The 24,174-nt window shown below is 43.6% G+C and overlaps 1 protein-coding gene across 1 annotated transcript in view; it reads left to right on the top strand.

Annotated features, from left to right (window-relative positions):
* DNAH9 (dynein axonemal heavy chain 9) overlaps positions 1-24,174 on the top strand; it is a 210,216-nt gene that overhangs the window by 119,529 nt on the left and 66,513 nt on the right. The window contains exons 52-59 of the mRNA XM_052808369.1: positions 1,405-1,593; positions 2,931-3,166; positions 5,364-5,486; positions 7,573-7,777; positions 12,880-13,044; positions 15,424-15,564; positions 19,453-19,623; positions 22,726-22,848. Of these exons, the coding sequence (XP_052664329.1) occupies positions 1,405-1,593; positions 2,931-3,166; positions 5,364-5,486; positions 7,573-7,777; positions 12,880-13,044; positions 15,424-15,564; positions 19,453-19,623; positions 22,726-22,848 (1,353 nt within the window). The remainder of the gene's footprint in view (positions 1-1,404; positions 1,594-2,930; positions 3,167-5,363; positions 5,487-7,572; positions 7,778-12,879; positions 13,045-15,423; positions 15,565-19,452; positions 19,624-22,725; positions 22,849-24,174) is intronic.

Raw genomic sequence — 24,174 nt, 5'->3', positions numbered from 1 at the left:
ATTGGAAAGTGGCTCCTAACCCTCAGAAGGTAGCAAGATTCTGCTAGAAATAGGACTTGGTCAAGTTGGAACTTGTGATGGTGGAATTCAGTGAGGATCTGGAGGTGGGGCCTTCCCATCCTGGGGACCTGCCTTCTGCATATCAATTTAAAATGGCAAAATAACCCAGTTTAGGGGAGTGAGTTATTCAAGGTGTTCATAAGGTTTATCATAGGGCTTTGTGTTAGAGCTGGTCCTATTTAACAGTGACCTAGAAGAAGGAGACAGTGTTGTATTAGTCACATTTGCAGCACCCCCTATTCAGGGAGGTTTGCAAAAGAGAAGGATATAGAGGAATTTTTAATAAAAATGAGAAGTATGAGAAATAACCCTAAGCTCATGTGCACTGTATACTGAAGAAGAAATATAGGAAGTGCTGGTTGGCCCTGGTAACAAAGGCCCGTGAGTAGAGGGGATCTGTACATTACAGGGATGTTTCCAGAGCACCTTGATCACAGGAGAGAGATTGTGAATTTGACCATAATGTTTGGCATTCTCAATCTCAAATCCATGAGGCCAACTTAAAACTGTTTTGGGTTTTTCTGGCTTGTGAACCTGAAGGATGCATTCCATTCATATTTCCAAGCTGTGTTTCTCAGTTAATAGAGCTAAAGTTTTCTCCTAAAAATATATACATATATAACAAAAGGGAGGGGTGGGTGGTCAGGATATCTCTTATAATCACAAGACATCAGGAATGAGGGACCAATGGTACCCTGAAAAGTACCAATGGTCAAGGAAGTTGTCCGTGCATGTAGAGATATCTTATTTTACAAGGAGATGCCGTACCCTCTTCAAAGCTGATAAGCCCCCAGTTGGACTGTTTGTGCATTGGATGCTCATGAAAAATGTCTATGAGGAAGTGTTTTCTGGACAGAGCCTTAAGGGAAAGAAAAATGTAGACCCAAGGGAATTGTGATCAAAATCCCATCTACCTGGGGTAATAATAAATTGTGTGAAATAGCTGAAGGTTGTAGCTGTTGGAGAGGAGTGCTCTGAGAGAGGATGTGTGAGAGTAGTGATGTGTGAGTCTGTGGCATAAGGCAATTAACAACTGATGGGCTGCCTCAGCAATCCTTATGCAGATACCTTTATGTGAATTCCTGCTGGGGAAGTGATGGATCCTCCCTTGATGATTCTAGAGGAGTTGTGGAGCCAACAGCTTGGATTTGACTGCAGGACCAGTCTTTCACTGAATGGGATGGGAGGGCAGTTAGCAAAGTAACTGTTGAATATTGCCATCCCCAGGTTTTAAACTTTAGCATGTGACAGTTGACATGAGGAACAAGGTATTGGACATGGCCAGATCCTGAGGTATTGCTTAAAGAACCACTGTAATGATGAGTTTGACTTGGGAAATTGTAGGTTGGGGGACTCGCCTCTGAGAATGTGAGATGGGCTGAAGCTGTGAAGGACTTCAAACAGCAACAGAGCACCTTGTGTGGAGATGTCTTGCTGATTACAGCCTTCGTCTCCTACCTGGGCTACTTCACCAAGAAATACCGTCAAGACCTCCTGGATGGAATCTGGAAGCCATATTTGCACCAGCTAAAAGTAAGCCCTGATTTCTCTGAAAAGCTGTTGTTACTGGAATTAACATGGCCATAAATTTTCATGTCCACAGGGGATCCCCCAAGTGAGGGGATCTCCCAAATAAGGGGCATCCCTGTGTCCCCACTGAGTTGGATTGAGGAGCAAGATGTAGCCACACTTGATTTACTCCTCTCTGGGGAAGATGTTGCATTGTCCTTGCTCTGTGCAAGTGACCCGATTCCTGCATGTACAGAGGAAAATCCCCAATGCAGCAACCCAAACATGGAGCTCAGTACCAATGCTGTGCTATTTTAACCAGGTGTCAGGGATGGCCTAGAAAGAGGGAGGTAGTATGGAGAAGGAACTGCTTGGAGCAGGCAGAGCTCACTGCCAGCTTCCTAGTAGGCTTGGAAAAACTCCAGATGGTTCTTCATGCTGGACACAAGCTCTGTTCATGCTGGCCATGCCTCTCAGCTGGGTTTACGCACGTCTTGCTGTTTGGACCAGATGGAGGCCATCATGCTTCAAACTTGTTTAATATTTCACTAATTTTTAAGAGGTCCTCTCATACATCAGTAAATGCAAGCTCTCGGTCTCCTGCAGGATTGAGCTTTTGCACATCAGTACAGTAACTGGATGTTATAAATCCTGGTGAAATGCCAAGAAGCTTTCAAATAAGGTTTCAACAGGGCAGTGATGCCCAAATCAAAAAGCTGAGAAAATCAGCAACTTCCTTAGAATGAGAGAGGAAAAGCTTCATTCTGCGTTTCTTAATACTAAACCAAAAATTTAGTTAAGAACGGCAATATTGTTCCAAAAATGACCTGACTCTGTGCTTAGAAATTTCACGGAAGTGCCTGTATTTCTAATGGAGAATTAAAGGCCCATTCTGCTCACAAAACTGGCACAAATAACTTTCTGGTTGTCACACCCAGAAATGGCCTCCCATGTCAGAGGAGTGTTTCTGGAACTGCTAATGCTGTTTTGCAACACAACAGCAGGCTTACGAGGGTGTTAATTATATTCTTCCAAGCTGTCATCTCAGAGAGCTTGTACACAGCAGAGCGTGATCTGAGTCTGCTTGGCTGGGCTGTGGCCCTTTGGGGTGCTTAGTGCTCTGCAGGCAAAAATCTTTGGGTTGCTTACATAATTTGTGTTCATTCGCAACAGGATTGGGAAATGATACTAGATCAAAACTATCCTGTAGAATGGGAAGCCACTGATAAATATGACTTATCAGTTTTTAATTAAGCTAACTTTTCTTGAAATATTTTTCTTGCTCATCTCTGGAATATGTTGCAAGTCGTACTTGCCACTTTTTGCTGATACACTAGGAAGCATTTTTCCTCTCCTCCCAGGTGCCAATCCCTGTAACTCCATCCCTCGATCCTCTGACCATGCTGACAGATGACGCTGATGTAGCGGCTTGGCAGAACGAGGGCCTGCCAGCTGATCGGATGTCCACTGAAAATGCCACCATCCTGACCAACTGTGAGCGCTGGCCCCTCATGGTGGATCCCCAGCTGCAGGGTATCAAATGGATCAAAACAAAGTATGGAGAAGACCTCCAAGTGATCCGAATTGGGCAGAAGGGGTAAACATCAGCCTTATCACATAATAATACCTTTTAATGGTTATCTGCCTGTCATATTTGATGAATAGTGTATATTTAACTGCAGCCATCTGAGCCAATTACATTGAGGAAAACCCTCAAATGTATTTGTGCATCAGCTGCTTATTCATTACCAAAATGATAGAGATATCTCATTAAATAGAGGGTTTGTTTAGTGCTTGGCTCAGTTACCATAGAAACTCCTCTGAAACTGAGAATGGAGAGAGCTGTGTGCTGGAGGCTGAGCTACATGTAAGGCTATGGCATCCTCCATCGGGCTCATCCTATGTGTCGTGTCCTGACTCAGTTTCACCCAGGAGGGGGAGTAGGGCTTCCTACATCTTGGAAGAAGAGAGAAGGCCTGGGTACGGAGGGTGAAGCTGCCATGAGGGTCACCATGCCCTGAAGACCAGCTGGGTTAACTCTGCTCCCACGCTGGCACCAGCTAGGAGGTTCTCATTGCAGCACCCCTGCATTGATCTGGCTAAATCTTTTATGGGAAGGCTTTTCCGCTCCTGGCTTTTACCTCCAGTCAGTGCACAGGCCAGTCTTCTGCTACCTCAGTTTGCACCTATTTCTACTCACTAGTGAGGAGTCCCATCTGGGATGGAACAGACGCAGAGTCAAATCCCTGCTTGGGTATGAGTGCTGAGATTTTTTTTTTAATACAGAGCAAAGCATTAGCGACAGGCGAGAGTGACCCAAGCTTGGTGCTTGCAAATTCTTGTAGCTTTGGAGATGTCTTGGGGTTGCCCAGGTTGTTTTGCTGGTGCCTCCTCTGCTTTCTTCAAAGAAAATAACAAAAATTTAATAGATTTGATCTTGTGTGGGATGAAAATACAGCTCATTATTCATTAGAGCAAATTTCTATTTCCTGGCCAACCTGGTCACCATGCCTTGCAGTTATTCAAAGCAGTCTGTGAAAAAGTAAGGATTCCAGAGGAGGCACCTAAATAAAAATCTCCAGAATGGAACAAGAATAGACCCTGTAACATTCATATGCTGCCATTACAGCTTGCTGTGCAAACACAGCATCTCTTTTTCCCCTCCCTCCCCAGCCATACACCAGGCTGGCAGATACTCTAAGAGGGGAATTTAGGGTGTTGCTGTGATCTCAGGGCCATTGGCTAAAAGCATCATTCACTGCCCCATTATAGTAAACACGGGAGTGTTTCATCATCTGGGAAATGGTGCTTCTTTGCTTTCAACTGCTTTAAGAGTTTTAAACCCACATCCCTCTCTCCTTCAGGAAAGGGCCATTTGAGCAGCTTTGGAGGCAGCTGCTGTCATTCTCTCTGACTGTTTCTTTGTATAAAATATTCCTAGACTCAGAAAAATGCGGGCTGCTGATCAAGGATGGGGTTTGTATTGTGTCAACGTGTTCCTTTAAAGGTTAGACCTAAAAGTCACTCTGAACTTCTTGTCTTAGATTTTTCTGTTGCCTCTTTGGGTCCCGAACTCTCTAGCTTAGACGAGGAACCTAAATTTTAGCTAGTGGAGTTAGCTGGAGCGATTCAGTGCAGCAGTGCTGGTGCAACAGCACCCGGAGCATCCTCACTGCCTGCCCAGGGCCCTTCTCTCCTCTTTGCAGAGAAGTACGTTATGTGAAGTGCAGAGCAGCCCTGAAGGAGAGAGCACAAGCACTTGACCCTGCCCTTCCCAAAAAGCATCCCAATGCAGAGCATCCCCATTTTACAGTTAGGCACTGGGCAAAGGGGTCCAATTCCCTCATGAGGAAAGAAGCTGTCCTAAATGTGACACTAAACCCTGGGCAAAATGGAGCTGAAACATGCTCTTTGTCCTTGCTTTTATGCAAGATTAACTGCACCAGTGGATTCTGGGGGAAACAAAGTATTTGCTAAAAATAACTCCAAGCTGTCCCATCTTTGTTCACTGATGCTCGTGCTCTTTTCTTGGGAAAGAAGATGCAGTTGTTATTGCTTGCCCTTGCGAGGTCTGAGACCTGATTCTCTTTGTTGGACAGCCAAGAGTCTGCCAGTGCCACTTTCTGCACTGAATGTTGACACCATCTTACCCCTCTTTCTCCCTCACAACTGCTGGCATGTGTATGTAGCTGCCATCACAGTGTGGAGCACCCCTCTGTCCCGCATGCATCCTCCTTGCTGCAAAGCATCACATCCAGCCTTGCTGTGGTGGGTACCAATGCTGTTCCCCACAGGTATTTGGACACGATGGAACGAGCCCTGGCTGCAGGAGAACTGGTTTTGATTGAAAACCTGGAGGAATCCGTGGATCCAGTTTTGGGGCCGTTACTGGGGCGAGAAACAATCAAGAAAGGAAGGTGGGCTTCAGGGACATTTAATGGCATGTGTGAATGGTTTCTTTGTGCTGTTGTGCTTTTTGTTCCTGACCTCAAATTGTGGGTGTTCATATACAGCAGCACTAACATCCTGCCTACAGAAGTGAGGGCATTTTAAATCAGGCAATCATAGGTAATTCAGTCATAGGATGGCTTTGAAATAAACCTAGATTTTTCATTTTGTTGGACAGTGTCATTCAAACCTCATGTAAAAGAGACCTGTAATTCTCCTTTTGTATAGTGACCTTGGGTCTGTAATTGGCTATCCTGACACTGAATTATTACCAAAATAGCTGTTGCTGTTGTGAAGAAAAAGTAACCTTGAATTTTAGCAAACACTGTGCACTGCTTAGGAATGCAGACTCAGGTTTAAGCATTAAGAATATATAAGTGTTTCTTAATGAGATCAAGTTCTTCATGGCAGCTGCTGGTCACCCTCCAGCTGAGAAGAGGTCAGTGAGAGGGGCAGCAAAGGAGTTCACTTTTTCCTTCTTTCTGTATGTAAAGTAAAATAAGCACATTTTAATGTGTGCTCAAATAATGGCAACAAATAAAACCTCGTGCTCAGTGCTGAACTTGATTCAGGGACTCTTTTGATGTTGCTTTTGCTGGCTTTCGCAGAGTGGAGTCATCTACCTTTAGGAGGATGCGTGTCATTCCGGCTTTTAAAAGTCTCTGTTGCCGACAGCTTTGCCACTTGCAGGAGCCCGGCATGGGCTGACCTCTGTGCCTGCTGCAGTGCCTCACAGCACGGTCCTACTCTTGGCTTTGTGCAGTAAATAACAAAAAGCCTGTTAAGCTCTGCCTTTCACATTCCTTTAGTTCTTTGAGGATTGTTTCCTGAGGTGCCTAAAATATCCTAGGATGATGTAAACTGCTGGGAAAGGCAAGCTGTGTGGAAAGTTTGCAGGGGAAAAGGGTGGCTGATGGTGGGTTCAGCTGCAGGATGGAGGGAAAGGATCATTTCAGAGGGAATGATGGTCCCAGTGAAGGGGATTGCAATGTTTGAAAGCAGAGATGGGGGTACAGCAGAAGTGGTGGGACTCCTGAGCCCCCCTACAGTGAAAAACCCAGACATCCCCTTTTAGGATTATATGTCTCTGCTCTCAAAACTCCCTGTGAGTTCACTTGTTTCCTGAGAAAGGGAAAATAAGTCACAAATCAAATAAAATTCCATGGGTTTCATGTTTTCCAGGACATGAGCCTAGACTCCACAGACAGATGCTGGTAGTCCCAGAGCAAGAAGGTTTTTTGAAGTTGGGGCTCTCGGCAGTATTTGTGGGTGCTGCTGTGAGCTGCGTGTGCTGCGTGATTTCTCTCTGCCTCAGTTTCACAGCTGTAAAAACAATTGAGGTGGCCAAGAGGACACCTAGTGAGCTGATGTTTGACTGGAAAGCGTATTCAAATTCCCGTGGTAACACCACTGTTCCCATAACAGTCCAACTGCATCCCTGAAAGCATTTCCAGTTTCTCTTTTCCTCTGGCTCCCATGGGCTTTGTTAAACTTGGTTTCAGAGCAGGTTGACTCTTCAGGTATCTGTAAGTTTTAGACTTGATGTCAGAAATGCAGAACAGGAGAAGGCTGGGTTTCCTGAGTGATGTTACCTCCCAGGAACGGCAACCAGCTGCTCTCCTAATCTGGCTTCACTGCTCAAGCTCAGTGCAACCACAGAGTTGGCCTTATCTGACTAGGCAATTTTAGCTGTGGCTAAGTAAAATCTCAATGCTGAGAGGCTTTTCCTCCATGTAACTCCAACGTTAGGTAGAATACAGCCTCTGTTAAAATCAAGGAGGGTTCATGGTTGAACTGGCCATCCTGCTGCTGGAAACCGTGACCCTTCTCAAGTAGGATCCAAAGTTCGGGGGCAACTGTCTGGGGTTTTTATCCTAAAGCAGAAGTGATTCAGGTGTGCCCAATTTTAAGTACTTTTTTGCTTTAATAGTGATTTCTGTGTGAAGAGTGCAAAGTCCCATGCTGGTAGATGGCATTGACTGATACCACCATTTGTCATTGGGTGAAGTGTCCTGGAAGAGACGTGCACTCATGCTCCTTTTGCTCTAATTTCAGGTACATTAAGATCGGTGATAAGGAATGTGAATTCAACCCTGCTTTCCGTCTCATCCTCCACACAAAGCTGGCAAACCCTCACTTCCAACCCGAGCTGCAGGCACAGTGCACCCTCATCAACTTCACTGTCACGCGAGACGGCTTGGAGGACCAGCTGCTCGCGGCGGTGGTCAACATGGAGAGGCCTGACTTGGAAGAGCTTAAGGTCAGTAGCTGAGAGTTTACACTGGGAGCAAGTATAAATAATAATAATAATAACAACATTAATAATTATAATAATAAATAATAATCATTATTGTTATTTAAAACAAATAGCATTTCATGTGCAGGGTTGCAGAGATTGCTGAGCTCATCATAAAATCCGGTGATTTCCCTTGACCGACAAACATTGAGGAATTTTTTTCTTCAGTCTTTTGTTTTCTTGGTATTTTGGGAACACTTAAACGGCAATTTCAAGTTTTTTCTCCAAAAATTTGGGTAAGAATCTCTTTCTTTTCCTACTCCTCTTGGAAATGGAAACTGAGATTCTCATTATATCAGGTATTTCTGGACTTCACAGATTTAATTTTAGAGGTAGGATTAATCTCACTCAATTTTAGTCATTTATGGTATAAGATTCCCACTGTAAATATTGTGAGGCTGGTAATGAAATTTTTCTGTTCTGGTTCTTCCTCCCACTTGATTGTGACAGGCCAAAATGTTCTCTCTCTCTCTCTTTTAATAAGTATGGCTTCAGTTTGAAGATAATTTTTTACGGAAAATCCTTTGTTCTAATGGCACATTTACCAATGTAACAAATATGTATAATACTAAATATTTACTCAGAATGGGAACAAATTTACTGCACATGTTCAGTCAGGCCAGGCCAGTTTTGTAATAAACTTTTCATTTAATGAGGTTCTAAAGTACGTTAGCTGTGCAGCCTTAATGATGCATTTAGTTTTAACCAGACTCATGTGCTAACGAGCCAAAAGATGGCATCAAAAATACATAATGAACTGATTTAATGTGTAAGCCATGGCTATCTCACTGGGACTGTGAGAGACCCAAAGCCTCTTGATCAGGCACCCGTAGCACATGCTCAGCACTGGGTTGCAAATGCTACAAACAGCCGCTTTCCTTTGCTGATTTGCACTGAAGGGAGCTGGGGGGGTGACAACGATTAGCATACTGGTGTCATTAACTGCTGTTATGTTAAGGACCGTTTCTCTTAGCCTCGGCAGCATCGCTGTTAATGGTTGCTGTCACAATGAGAAAGGCAAATTCAATATCATGTGCAGTCAACAAATCTACAATTAGGCTCTGAAAATTAGTAACTCAAAACCAACAGCACTTCCCTCCCATGCTGTAAAAGAACTGCGTATTAGAAAACAGTGAAAATGATGTGAATTGGGGATCGCATGTTTTGAAGTCCCTGCTTCTTCAGGGCGTGTGTGTTGTGGAAGAAGGAGGTTGGGCACAGGACCAGGGAAATGCGTCCCTGGGTGCCAGCTATGCCACCAGCTGTGGGGGATGTGGGGCTGTAGTCTTGCTTCAGAACGCACTAAGCAGATACAGATTGGTGTGGGATGTAATTTTCTTGTCATTTAAGAATATTTAAGACTTCTTTTTTCTCCATATCACCGCAGCAAGGTAATATCAGAGCCCACTGTCTTTCCTCTCCCTCTCATCTACGTTCCTCCTGCCACGGTCCTGCTGCCCCAGCAGGTATCAGGGAGGAGAAAACCAGCCTGGTATTCAAGATGTTCTGCTGAATGGGGAACAGTCAGTCAAAAAAAATCTCTTCCATGCTGGGATAAAAGCAGAGACTTCTCTCCATAGACATGGTGAGGGGGGCTGGCAATGGCTGCAGGTGCACTGACCTCTGCGGATGACTGCTGGCCAGGGGCCCAGTACCTTCTTCTGCCCCTGGTCTATTTACTGATGTGAAAAAAGCCACTAAGGCTGTTGTCTGATAGCTGTGGGGAGCTCCTTGAAGACACAGATTTGAGTCTTTGGATTCCTCAAAGGTGAGGCTACTTCTCTAGGTGTGTTTTAATCCATCCTCTCTACCCTGGGACAAAAGGGACAGGTGTTTGGTGTCTGGGGAAGGTTTAGGGCTCTGGCTCATGAGCAGATGGAGGTGACTGCTACTGTACTGCACAATAGTTAACTGAGCTCAAAATCTTTTTATGGGCAAAGATGGAGCCTAGAATTTATTGTTAGTAACCTAATCAAAATTCATCAAACAGCTATTATTAATCCAATTACAATAACAGTAACATTTTCTAAATGTTTTCTCAACACAGTCTGTTTCCATAATCTTTTTCTTCATTGATTCCCAGTTATTCAGTCTTTCTGTTCCTCCTTATCTTTGAAGCTATCTTTATCTGATTCACAGGATTCCACTCCTGTTACAATGGGTGTTCAGAGTCTGAGACCACATTTGCACTCTACCATATTTTGGTTCTAGAGACAGATCAATCTGTCCAGAATAACTACTTACTCTGACTCTAAATTAAAGCCAGGCTAAAACAGGTTAAGGCAGTAGTGACCCGGCTGTGAGACAATCACAGCTAAGAGAAGCTGAAACCAGTTTAGGCCAAGGCAAGCAAAGGCAAGTCCTGAGACCTTCCCTCTCAGGTCAATACAAAACTTCTGGCCTTTACTAGTCTCATTTGCAATTTCCTTTTGCAAGGATGACTGTGGTCCATGTGCTGGTGGAGCTGCCTGTGGTCCACGTAGTCTCCCACCTTCACCACACGTCACTGTTTGGACTGAAATGTCTCAGATGGCATTTGCGTCAAATTCATTGTCTGTTTAGTGCTGAGATCGGCTGTAGGAAGCATATTTTGGCAGCTGTGTCCCAAGCTACAGGTGGATAAGCCATGAGTTAGGGTCCTGCCTTGCTGATTCAGTAGGTAAAATGTGTGTGAAAGTCCCTGCACATTTAGGCTGTGATGGACAGTGTTGAAGTTCTTCTTCAGTAAAGAAGGTGCTTTGCAGGAGTGCACTGAAAATATAGGGATTATTTTTTTTCTCTGGTTTGTGATATTAAAATAATACAATAAAACCAGCAGAAAGGACAAGGGGAGGAAGGTGGCTACTGTGGCTGAGCTAGGAAGGGGTTGGTAGTGAATCCTGCAAAGCTGGCCTGTAGCTCTGGTGAACTTTTTTTGTTTGTTTGTTTTCATGGAATAAAATTTTGAAGGCTCTTGGAGTAACCTGTTTCCCAGAAGCAACACTGTTATATATCAACTGTGAAATAACAGATAATGAGCTCCACTGCAAAAATAAGAAATGATGACCTTGCTACTGCTGAAAACAATAGCATGATAAAGCTGCAACAGATGGAGGCTGTTGTGGGGAATACAGCATTGTATGCACTTCTAAGGGTGCGCTTCAGAAATTGCGTGGTGATTACAAGCTATTGGAGCAAAAATCACATACATACTCATTAATAACTCCAGGGCTTACAGTCCATGGTCTGGAATAATAGCTTGCAAAATGTCGTTTTTCAAGGCATGCTATGCTTGAATGACAGGAATGCACAAAATTAGCCATGTTAGTTTTCTGTTTCAAGACTTGTAAAATGTTTACCACCATGGGCAAACTCCTCTGTGTAATGCCTACAGAACAGGCCTTTAAAAACAGCCATTTATAGCTGAAATACCAATAAAAGGCATGCTTCAGTGCACACTCTGCTGAATACTTGGGTTGACATTAACATAGAATGAGTGTGTGTGCAGCAAGTATATGAAATTTCAGCCCAAATATTGAAAGATGACTTATTAATGAAAGAGTTAGTTAATCTGCTTGAAAACCTCTGATAACAGAGCAAATACTGCTGGCTCCCTTATGTGTTGTAAGATTCAAAGAGACATAGGGTCACATTTCCCATTTCTGAGGCTCTTCCAGACACCGTAGGTGGTTGGAAGGTGTGGGTATGTTTTCCAAGAACTCTCTTTGGAGCATTAAATCACTTGGCGTATGACATTGAATCTGTCATGTGCTAGTCACCATGGCCCAGAACTTGTCTCAATTCCACGTGCACCACGTCTGCTACTTCATGGAGCTGGCTATTTTTTGCAGGGCTATAAAACCCGCTTTTGCAAGATTCTTGAATTTCTTGGTTGTGTCACTTAAATACAGTCTGAGGATTTAAAGCTGTGTGTCACACAGTAGTGTTTTACATACCAGGGTGTTAGCAATTGACTTCATTTATGTAGAGAATAGTCACCAGGCTTATATCTTAGCAGCATCCAAATCAGATGGACAGCTTTCGCACAGGATGTTTTCTGTGATAATGCTAAAAATAAGCATTCACAATAGGACCATGTAGTGGAATAACGTAATATACCTGAAATCCAGGAAAAATGCCATTTCCCTCAGCAAACATAGAATAGGGCAATCACATTTCATGGGAGAAAGCCTGTTCTGGAGGATCAGTTCAAAAAGGAGGTGGATAAGAGTCTTTGTTTCCGCCATGAACAGCGTTAATGACTGGTATTTCTGCAGAAGAGAGGGAAATGGAACAAGTGTCTGGGGAAAATGGAGTGGATATTTCACATAAATTGGAAGAATTTGCACTATAATTCAGAAGATCTGCCCTTGAGGCAAGATGGTTGTTACTGGTCTGTACCTGCTAGGCTGTCTTTGTGCTGAGTTCGCAAATCCTTTGGCAGGGGGACTTTGTCTTTGCATGTACAGCTTCTAGCATGGTAAGCCACTGGTCCCAGTGAGATCTCGAGGCCAGAATACAAACGGGAGCAGCAGTCAAGTGAGGCTGTGATTTTGCCCTCAGTTCTGAGCCCGAGATGTGTTGTACTCATTTCTGGACCCAAGTGACCTTGCTGCTGGTTTTGCCATCAGGTTTTAACTGTGTGGTCCTCGTTGCTGGTGTGACTGGTGTTGGTGTGTAGTGGCAAGTGCAGGGGTTCACCAGGAGTGTTGAGAAGCAGCAGGGGCTATCCAGGCTGACTTAAGCCCAATAGATACTTCTAAGACAGAGGTGCAGGATATATATTTGAGATGGGGGATGAAGGTCTTTTCCTCCTGATTAATTTCCAGAATTTTAATACGTTCCTAGTGAAAGGGCTTAGTTCTCCTGGTGCTTTCTGTGCTGTTCAGGGTTTCTCTGAGTTGATGGCTTGTTGGATATGGAGTGATCAAAGAGTTCTGCCCATGCCCAGGAGTTGCAGAGAGCAGGAGTAAGCAATATTGGACTATGGCAATTGTCAGTTAGAAGCCTGTTCCCATATGAAGGTGGTTAATCTTTATTTTACCATGTGTTTTGTGGCTAAAACTTTCTGAATTTATTATTTGCAGTCAGATCTCACAAAGCAACAGAATGGATTCAAAATCACCTTGAAAACGTTAGAGGACAACTTGCTCTCCCGGCTGTCATCAGCATCTGGGAACTTCCTGGGAGACACAGCATTGGTGGAGAACTTGGAGATCACTAAACAGACGGCTGCAGAAATTGAAGAGAAGGTACAAAGATAGTGATAGCCTAGAGAAAAGCACGTGTGTGATGTTATCTTTAAGGATTTCTGGGTGGAACGTAACTTCTTTACTCTGCCCATCTCTGCCCCTTCTGCTGAGTAGAGAATAGAAAGTGGTATAAATTGAAGTGCTCTCCATTCTGGACAGCTTCAGGCCATTTAGTTCTTTGGAGCTTTTGTATGTTAAATGGCCTATTTAAGACCAAGAGAAAACGTCAGTGCCTGCTGTAAAGACAATAAAATTTACACACTGTATCAAGGCAGCTTTAAACTGTTCCAGCGTAATCCTGAATACATCACACTTCCTCAATTAAACTGGATTTTAGTACTGACCAGGGACTGGAATCTGTTGAGTTTGCGATCTCGAGTAAATCTGCAAGAACTTGGGTATTTCATACCCTTCCATTCCTTAGAGTATAAATCAGCGTTTGTATTAGCTGTGCAGTGTCAGCATTGCCACCTACCTAGTTCACCTTGCTAGCTAAATGGGGTTGGTTAAATGCACACTCTGCCACTGAGGGAATTTGAGAAGTGTGGTTGTCATACCAGGATTGCTATAGGACTCCTGTATAGCCATTCTCAACTGCTTCCTTCTGCAGTCCTGCCATCTTCACAGCCCACGCTTGTCCTCCTCTAGCTCACTGGCCCATGCTGCCTGGATAAGTTACCCATGTGCTGGGGTTGGGCTGGAACTGCCTCTCACTTCCCAGTGCTGTAGCCCCAGCAACCAAGGAACTAAGTGATCCACCACATTAAAAATAGAAATTATTTCTGCTAGCCATATGTGGTACATCAGATGCATTCAGCTCCCTAAGGCGGGTTTGCTTGAACCCCCAAAGGGGATGCTGAAGGGATGTTTTCACCTGGCAAGCTTGGCATGTCCCTCTTGAAGTAGGTTTTCCTGAGGTGCTTCAATTTCTAAACAAGTTGTGGTCGTAAAGCTGGTCACTGCCAGCTCTGTGGCAACAGGGATGAATTTTGGAGTTTTCATGTGGTTTTTATGAGTTTGGTACCCACATGGAAAGCTGTCTCAGGGCCCCGTTAGAGGCTTCTCAAATCAACCCTTACTCTGTTCTTTGTCTGTCTACCCAAAGAAAAATGTTCAGCCAACATTTTCCTTCCTATGGAAGTCCTCCCTGTTCTATTTATGGAAAGCAACTGTCTTCCCCACCTCTGGCTTTTATTTTACTAGATTTATTAATCATTTTGGGAATGGGATATCTAAAAGTTAGTTGCCTAAGTCTAAGCTAGACTCTGGGCTCCCTTTGTAGTCAGTGGAGAGACATGGGTGCTGCCAAAAGGGAGACTCATCTGATGTAGACAGGTGATTCATGGCCTATGCAGATGCTTGTTTCTGCAGTAGATGGTGAAGCTGCTCTTTGGGGTCTCAGATATTACAGTCCATCATTGCTCATAGGGATGTGCAAACAGACTAACCCCACAGATCCCAACATACGTTGGGTGCACACAACAGATTAAGGCTCAGTCTGTGCTTCGTTGGGAAAGTTTGATGTGCCCCAGCCAGATGTGCTCACACCAGCTCAGGTCACGACAGAGGGAGACCCAGCGGTGTGCATTTCAGTGGGGGCTGTGTCATGCCCTCATGGCTTGTACAACATGTGCTGAGCCCTTTTCTGCCACATCCCCATTGCATGGTTTGCTGAGCTAGCTGGATCAGCAGCGTGTGGCTGTGTTGCAAGACACTTATGACTGTACATAGCCAGAGCCTAAAATAATCCCCAAGAGGCTTGAGGATGTCACTTCATGCTGCTGAAGTGGAATGAAAGAATGAACAGGACACAGACAATAATGGCGTGATGTATCTGCCAAAAGGATTTTCGCCATGTCCATCACAGCAGACACCTGGCCAGCAAGGTAGGGGTGTGTTAAATGCTCGTGAGGAAAGACAGCAAAGAGCTGTTATAAATTAGCAGTTTTCAGCCTTGGGGAAAGCTGCCTCAAGAGCAGCACAAAGTCTGTTCAACCCTGTGTTATTAATGACCTGCACAGGAAGGGGGGTAATTAGAAGGAGAACCTCATTGATGAGAAAAAACAATTCCAGTTAGTAAAGAGCAGGGATCCTAGTGAGAAGCCTGGAGGGGGCTCAGGAAAACAGAGGATTGGGCAACAGGGTGGTAAATGCAGTTAAATGGAGAATGTGCCAGAGGAAGGGGGTGGTGGGAGCAGGTGGCTCAAGCCTGGCTGCACCATGGTTCAGAGGGCAGAGGCTGGTTCCTGCAGTGGTCGCATGCAGGTTGCCCACTGCTTGGCCTGACGTCTTTGTGGCAGATGTCAACGCTCCCCTGGGCTGCGTACTCAATTTGCAAAGATGTTTTCACAGTAATTTTGTTCCGTGTTTTCCTCCCAGGTCCAGGAGTCTAAGGTGACAGAAACCAAGATTAACGAGGCCAGAGAGCACTACAGGCCTGCTGCCGCACGAGCCTCTCTGCTGTACTTCACCATGAACGACCTCCATGCCATCCATCCCATGTACCAGTTCTCTCTGAAGGTACTGTCCCCATGAGCCGTGGGCCGTGCCCACGGCTGCCGGAGGCAGTACTGCTGCTTCTCTCTCTTACTGAGGTTCAAGGTCATCATCTTGGGCCTCTTGGGGGTATTTGAACTCCCAGACAAAAAGGTGATCTAACCAAAAACATTCTGCTGATCTGGTTTTATGGAAAAGTTTCCTGTAATTTATTCCTTTATATGTCTTCTTAACATATATTACTCTTAAGTTGTGTTGTGATAGTGTTTAGTGCTCATTGGGAAAGATTTGTCCCAAACTCTCTGCAAATGCTGAGCAGAGTGCGTTCATTGCTGCCCTCGGTGGAAGGAGCAGAGTTTCAGCAGCACCTGCACAGACCCAGTGAGGAGTGGTCTGAATGCCAAAAGAAAAGGTCCCTCTGTGTTGAGCACTGATTGTGGGCCAGGGTCCCTACTCAGCTCTGAATTTGTCAGTCAGGCCACTGCAGGTGGTCAGTTTGGGATAAGGTTAGATGAGCCTTAATTAGCTTTTCTTTCTTTTGCTTGGTTTCTTTCTAAGCAGTTGAAGTCTTCTGGAAACACACAGTCTGACTTAGCAATGCATTAACATCCTTTATTACTAAAAATCCAGGAAATCTCTTTGCAAAGCACAACCTTACAAGCCATTTGTTCTTTCTTCTATATTCACAGCCTTGGTGTGGCAGAACAAGGTGACCAATGGATTTAAAAGATATCATATGGGGAAAGAGCCAACAAAATACTTTTTTCTATGTATTTTATATATTTATGCACAGAGATTTTGCATGGCATTTGGAGTCACTTGTTCCATCAGTTAATATTTTCTTTATATTTACATTGGTTCTGTATCTGTGATGTCATCAGGGCCATAATGCCTGTGCAGCTATTTCATAAGTTAACAGGAATTGCCGCAGCCCTTAACAATTATCCAAGACCTTGATGTTGCAACAGTCCTGACTTCCCAAATGACACAGTATTAAAACATAGCATCACTCTCTAAACACAGTCCTGTCCCACTGAGACCACATCACCACGGATTTATTGCCACCTTCTGTACAAAAGGCATGTAATTCCCTAATTCCATCTCTACAACACAAGAAGGGTCCCAAGCAGCTGGGCTTTCAGGAGCTTGGATGCTTCCTACATTACAGTTACAAAAGCCTTTCAGGTAGTCCACAGCATGGTGTGAAATCTTACTTTGGGTTAGTGTCTGTGTATGATTGGTGTGAAGGAATAGGTAGTATGTGCATGACATGAATGTTCACCGCCTTTTGGTATGGGCCTGCACACATGCTTATCTACAGTCTGGGAGTCCTCTGGAGGGCTGTGTTTCTGCTCTTCTCACAACGTTGTGTGGCCATCAGACAGACAAGCAAGCCTACAGCCTAAAATGTCCTTTGACTAGAAGTCCAGATGGCATTTATGGGTGTGTTACCACCTTGTAGTGTGGCCGCTGGCAGTCTCAGCTACAGGCATGCTCATAATGGCAGTATGAACACCCCAATGGGGACCATGCTGAGAGAGAGACCACTTCTTGCCCTGTGCTCCTAAAATAAGTGTAGAAGAGACATAGCCAAAGGGTCTGTGCTCCAAAGGCCTTGCTACTTTTCTGTCTTGTCTCAATAGACTACCCTTCCCTGCATAGCAAGTGTAGCTCTGTAGTACATGGACATGTTACATGCAGAACTAGGAGTGATGTCCCTCCTTTGGAGAACATTCCCACCTGGAGCTGTTCTCACCAGAACACCAGGAGAACATTTTCAGTGTGACAGGTTGATTTCAATATAATTATTACTACTGATAGTGATGGGGCTGAACCATCCCACTTGCCACGTGGCAGCAGAGCCCCATGGGAAGCCAGTAGCTTTTGTGGGAATCAGCATGGCTGTGTTTTCCAAGTTTCTTGACTATCTTTGAGACACCAGTGCTTCTCTTTATGGCAGGTGTGAATAGACTGAGACTCCACTTGCCACAATGGGAGCTAGATCTTTAGAACAAAATATATGACCAGTAGTGAATTCATAGTTCACGTTTTTCCTTGATGTTTGGGCATCACTTGATCAGTTGTTTTCTGTTCCTTGACTGGTAGGAAGTGGTCCCCTCTATCTTTGAAGCTGCTGAGGCAGGGGTCTCCTCTTTGTGTGCTCTGCATGTGCTGCCCTTGACACTGGGAAGTCTGGGTCCCTGAGCAGCTTCTAAGGACCTGCTGCAGTAAAAATGAAAGTACAGACAGTCCCTTGCCTTGGCAGAGTAGTCTCAATACGTCTGGCCAGTAGACACCCAAGGGCCTTTCAGGGTATTTATCAAAGAGTTTGGGTTTTAATGTTTTAATAAATGGAAGACCTTTTTTTATCACAGAACAAAGGTATTTTGAGGGATGGAGGGTTAAATGAGATGGCATCCTAGTCTAGAACTTCTTCCAAATTATTTCGTACGTTGACAAGTGACCTGGAAAAAGTAATTGAAAAGAAAATACAATATTTTGAGCCTCATCCACAAAGAAGCTTTTCTTTTTGATATCTACGACTCATATGTTGAAATAATTTTACCAGGAAAATGTACAGAATATCTTTTGTGCAAGGGTGCCCTTTGAAAGATTCATTCCTTGCACATACATAATAGATACGGGAGTTTCTGAGGTTTCACCTTTAATCTATGTCTTCTGTATTTTGTTTGGTTTATGTTTTCCAGTTAAACACTAGCAATGTGTATAAATACATAGGAAATTATTGGGTGAAATGTTTTTATCTAATAAATTTTGATGACAGATCATAAAACATTGTGTAAAGATGCACAGAGATGATTTTAAAATACTTACCACACAGCTAGAAGCCCATTATAAATTAGAGCACACAAGATTTATATGCTACTCTGCAGCATGTTTTAACACAATTTAAAGAAATGTTAAGCAGGAAAATGCATTCTGCAATTATTTAATAATGCAGTAGGTATCAATGTTACTTTAATTTGTTGAGGCATCATTCTTCCTTTTTAGAACCTTAAAAATAATGCTGCCAACACAGTCATGCCTTGTCTAGTTGGTGCTATTAATTTGTATTGGCCTGGTTATTTCCTATTAGTTGGGTCCCGGTGTATGGAGCCTTTGCATTGCTAATCAGGACTTAGGCTTTTTTTTTCTTTTTCTTTTTTCCAGTTGCATTTGATAATTTGCTAATGGGTTTTCTTTGGACGGCTCTGAAAGTTTTTTGTCTTTTTTCATTTAGATCAGAAATGTTACAAGAATCCTTAGTATCTTACATGACAGTCATTCTCGATTCATGCACTCATCCCCATGGGGACTTTACTGATTGGTTAATCCCACTTCCACAAGGCAGAGTCCTACCTGCCCTTCTCATCTAGTCCTTTGCTGAATCCGGATGGTAAAATACTCATGGAACCTTTTTTTGTATTTAGGGGAATTGCTTTTTTCTAAGTTGAAACATTTGTGAAATGGGAGGTATGCTTTCCTCTGGGAATACCACTGTCTTTTGGCTCAACATTTGCAGAGAAAGTGGACTGTGTAATCCCTATGAGAGAGCACATTTGGTCAGAGAAATGTTTCCTATATCCATTGTGTCTTAATTCAGTCAGCCTGTCTCTGCACTACTTTCTCAAGCCCAAGAGAGTGCAGTGTCACAGGGAATGTCATCATTGCCTGGCTGTATGTTCCTGAAAAAGCAGCTAAAGGCAGATACAGTGTCTGGTCTCTAGATGTGGTCCCCTGCCTCCTGGAGCTGGTGGGCCACGCTGCTGGGCAGATGGGAATGCTTTGTTTGTGGCCCCACAGATACAGTATCTGAGTTGGCTTCACTTATTGCAATGCTTCAGATGATACGCAGGAGCATGTAAAAGGCATCTAGAAACCACTGGTGTCCTTCTGTGTCTCCCCACCTAGGCGTTCAGCATCGTGTTTCAGAAAGCCATTGAGAGGGCACCTCCAGATGAGAGCCTCGCAGTGCGCGTGCTGAATCTCATCGACAGCATTACCTTCTCCCTGTTCCAGTACACAACCCGGGGGCTGTTTGAGTGTGATAAATTGACCTACACAGCTCAAGTTACCTTCCAGGTAAACATCACCATTTCATGCAATTTGTATGCAATGATTTATTTTACAGGCAAAGATATTGGCATGCAGAGAAAGTTCAAACTGTCACAGCTGTGGCCTTCAGCATCAGAGCAGCAAATACAAGGGCTGGGGAACTGATTTTCTTCTCTGCCTCTCTTGCTGATAACAGTCACAGATGCTGTGTTTGATTTGCATTATGCTGACAAATGGTTGGGAGTAATACCTGCTTGCAGGACCTGAAAAAAAGGGCAAAGCAAGCTGGTCTTGAAGGCTTATTGGTTTTATCCAACAGAAATGCTTGCTACATAGCTGCTATCTTTTGTCTAGTACGTTAGTATAATTTTAGTCTACAATCTGAGCAAGGACACCTTTGTATATCCCTATGCTGAAATAAAATTCAATCAATAAATAGTGCTTGGCATGATGTTGCAAAGTTGTTATTAAGTTTGTGCAGTGAATGACTGTGTAAATGCCCTGACATGTAGAATGCAGATATGAACCAAGTTTGAACTGCTGAAATATTATGCAGGTCTAGTTAACCTTGATCCAGTGATTGCCATGATTTTTTAAATTTTACATAACAAAATACTATGTGTAAAAGGGAAAGTAAGTATATATATACACACAAATATATACATATATATATGAAATGGACTCTATCAATATATTGCATTAATAAATTGTCTGTGTTTAAAAAGTCAGCTTATATTGTGCAATGTCAGCCTTAATTCTGACCCAAAAGATACCTACATTTTCTAATATATAAAGTATTTAAATAGCACACATTGTGCTTGTAACTACACTGAGCATTAAAAATAGTTAGTGGGTCACTTTAATCTGTCAGGAAAACCATCATCCAAAATTTCAGTGTGTGGAGGCAGTTGAGTGATGAGGCACAGGATTCTCCCATATGAAAAAAGCAGTTGGCTCTTGAATTGAGTACCTCATTACCATCATTGGTGGAAGAGATGCCAGGCACACTTCAGATGCCATTGCCCAGTAGGCAATAATGAGATACAGTCTAGAATCTGTGACAAGGAAATGACAAACTCACCACTCCAGCACTGTTCTTTTTCCACCCAGAATTGGTGTTCAGCGTTTTGGAATTTGTCTCTGAGATTTCAGAAGTCTGGCAGTGCACTTGGAGCAGTGGCTCCAGCTGGGCTCATGAGCATTTATGGCTTTCCAGAATTAACTTGAACATTGCTCTGGCAGTTTTACTCCATGTATTCCTGAAAATCACCATTGATGGTAAAAACATTGGTAGTAGCTGAATGGCCCAGGTGCTCTTCAGTGTTTGAGACCTCAGGGACCTGCTTATTCTCTTGGTGCACGTACCATAACAGTTTTGTGTGGGGTTTTTGTTTGTTTGTTTGTTTTCCAAAACACTCTCAGTATGTCTCCACTTACTTTCAAAATTGAACAAGATGATTAGAGATGGACAAGATCTTGGTAGCAAGCCCTAGTGTTGCGTTAATGCGTAATGAAGTTTGGCAGAAAATAAACCCCCTTGCATTCCAGCTTGTCCTCAGATATCAGAGGAGCTGGGGGCGGCTAGGCTTAGATTCTGAGTGATGCCCAATTCAGCACTGCAAGTCCGGTCATGTTCAATATATTGAACTATCATGATTATGGATGCACTAATAGTGCACTGTATTTTTGATTTAGTCACGTTCAACGAACTGGAATGGCCAGACTTAAGGAGTTTGGTCACATTCAATGAACTATCACGGCTAGATTTTAATGAACAGTACAGTTTATTAAAGTAACAGGAGTACAGGTTCTTTTGGCTTGCCAGTGATAAGTACACTGTCTGCAAAGCACGTGCAAATAATAATACAGTCCACTACAAGCATGCTAAATTATGGAAAAAGTCTATAGAGATTTCTGAGTTTCCCAGGGAAGCATTCGGTATAACCGAGTGTTTGAATCGTAGCCCATAGGCATCCCTATGACCGGGAAAAGAGATTCAGCCCATCAACTGATCCCAGAAGTCAGTGATGTCCTCCCGACTTGTCTATGGTGGTATCTTCCCTGACATTCCTCCTCTCTTAAACCCTTTTATACTATTTTATTTTTAAGTGGAGCTTGAGCGACTCTAGTCATACCTTTATTATGATTGGTGTAAAATCTCCTCGCTTTACTTTTAAAGGTATATGCTAGAGAAAATTGAGAGCACATGCTCAGTGAGGGGTCGTCACACCTTCAAGGTGGGTAGCGTTTAGGGTGGAGGTGTGTTTTGGTATTATAATGAGATTATAATGAGCAAAGGTCCGTGTCAGTACTCCAGAATGGGGCACTTATGATATAAATCAGAAGTAGGGCAGTAGGTTGACAGAAACCCCATTATTTTACCTCCTTATTTCAGTGGATTCAATGCAGGGACCTTCCATTCTTGTTCTTATGGTTCCAGTTCCCCATCCCTGCAGTGATATCACAGAGCCTGGCCACGGTGTCTCCACTCCACTCCACCCTCCGTGTTGTTTCTCAGAGTCAGCATACCAAGCTTCCCTGGTGTTGCCAACATCTAAGGTTGCAGGTTATGTTGCTTAGGGAATTATTATGGAACAGATTCTGTGTATGTCCACCACATTCCACCCTAGAGGTTTACCTTCCCTTAAGAGGGGGACATATCAGTAAGTCACTTCCAGCAATCGTTCCACACCTAGGGATGCATGCTCTGGTTCCTTTCAAGAAAGTTATCTGTTCTCTAGCTGCAGATACCAAGCACAGGGACCTGCAGCATGCCCTGCAGCCTGTGTCTTTGCTGGCAAGGACTTCTCCTTAGTGTGTTATCTATGAACCTGGATCACAGCCCTTGCTACATAGTTTTCCCAAACTTTGGTCCTCTTATGTTGCCATTTTCCATACTCGTTCTTGGTCCTCCTATGTTGCCATTTTCCATACTCGTTCTTGGTCCTCCTTTGGGGAGACCCAAAGCACCTACATGGTATGTTTCATCACACCCCTCCAACACGGGGCACTCTGTATTTTTTAGCCACACATTTGGCAGCTACATGAGTTGAATAATTAATCTGCTAGAGTATATTGCTGCTCTGTATCCTGGCTACTCAAGGATATTTTGTTTGTTTGGAATTACAGATACTTCTGATGAGTAAAGAAATCAACACAGTAGAACTGGATTTCCTACTAAGATACCCAGCACAGACCAGAGTCACAAGCCCTGTGGAGTTCCTGTCTAATCACTCCTGGGGAGGAATCAAGGTATCTGCTTCACTTGAACTGTGTGAAATCAGCATGCCTTATCTCCTCTAAAAGCCTTTCAGCAACCTTCAGGTTGGTCCTTATAGCATTTGGTGAACAAAGTTCTGACCATACATGAAAAGTAGCACAAAAATGCCAGAGAAATGGAGAGTTCTGTAGGTAAAAGACTGACTTTGTGGGCTTTTCATGACTGTACCCCTGATGATCTGTGTGTCCCCAAGAAGGAGATTTTTCCCTCTGAGATTTAGGCTTCTCTCTATGTAAGACAGGAATGAGAATATCCTCTGGTTTTTGTCGTTATAGATTGTAAAGGACATGGAGATCTTCACTGTATTTGGGAAGAGGTGGGAATTCAAGGTAGATATGACCATCTGCAGGGATGTGCTGAGGACAGAGTAGTGACAGCTGACAGACCTTCGTAAAAATACTGTCATGGCAATAAGAAGGTCTTACAGCTGCTATGTGTTTGGAGTGAGAGGTGAGGAAGAACATCCCAAAGGGATGTGAGTTATCCCATCTTTGCTCCTATTTGTCAAGAAATGTGAATTGTGCTGGATTTGAACCTGACTCAGCAGGGCGTGATTTGTTTTCTGGAGGGGGTCAAAATGTTCTTCAAGTTAGGCATGCTCATTCACACCTTGTTGGATCTGAGATTGTATCTTTTGTTTTATTGTGGCTTCTGATCAGTCTCTGGCACCTGCTGTGATTTAAGAATCAGTTTCATTTATAACATGCTGCCTTTATGGGACATTTCTCTGGTACTGTAAAGTAGGGAGTGAAGACATCCTGGTTTCATTGGGATAGTTCTCAAATTTTCACCTGGGACATTGGGTTTTCCCTTTCTCTCTCTTCCACCATGCTGCACAGAGAATGTATCTGTTTCCTGGAGGATGACCAGATAAAATATCTTCATCCAGGCCCAAGTCATCTCTGATATTCTTTTCCTGAATGTATTGTTTTGTGGGGCTTTCCAGAGTTTTGCAGGAGCCCTGGCTTATGGTACCACATGCCTTTCTAGGCAAGCACATGCTAGGCTGTGTTTCACTTGGCCAACGCTGTCTTTTAAGGTAACACAGAGTTAGAGCTCTAAGTTGCAGAATGCAGTTCAGAAGTCAAATAAAGTTTCTAACCCATGTCACCCATAGCAATTTTAAATGGTAGCATGGAACAATTCATGCCAGATGTGTCTGCCCTGACCAGGAGTTATCATCTCTGTCTCTTCACTGGCTGTGAGGATGGGGCCTCTGCCTCATTCTGCACACCCACGTGACAGAGCTCATGTTGCAAATGTCATAATTCCATTTTTAGCCATAAAATAAGCTTGGA

This window comes from Harpia harpyja, chromosome 14 (assembly GCF_026419915.1).
Source record: "Harpia harpyja isolate bHarHar1 chromosome 14, bHarHar1 primary haplotype, whole genome shotgun sequence".
In the NCBI taxonomy this organism is placed as follows: domain Eukaryota; kingdom Metazoa; phylum Chordata; class Aves; order Accipitriformes; family Accipitridae; genus Harpia; species Harpia harpyja.
The sequence above is the reverse complement of the archived record's forward strand: the minus strand, read 5'-3'. Positions and strand labels throughout refer to the sequence as shown.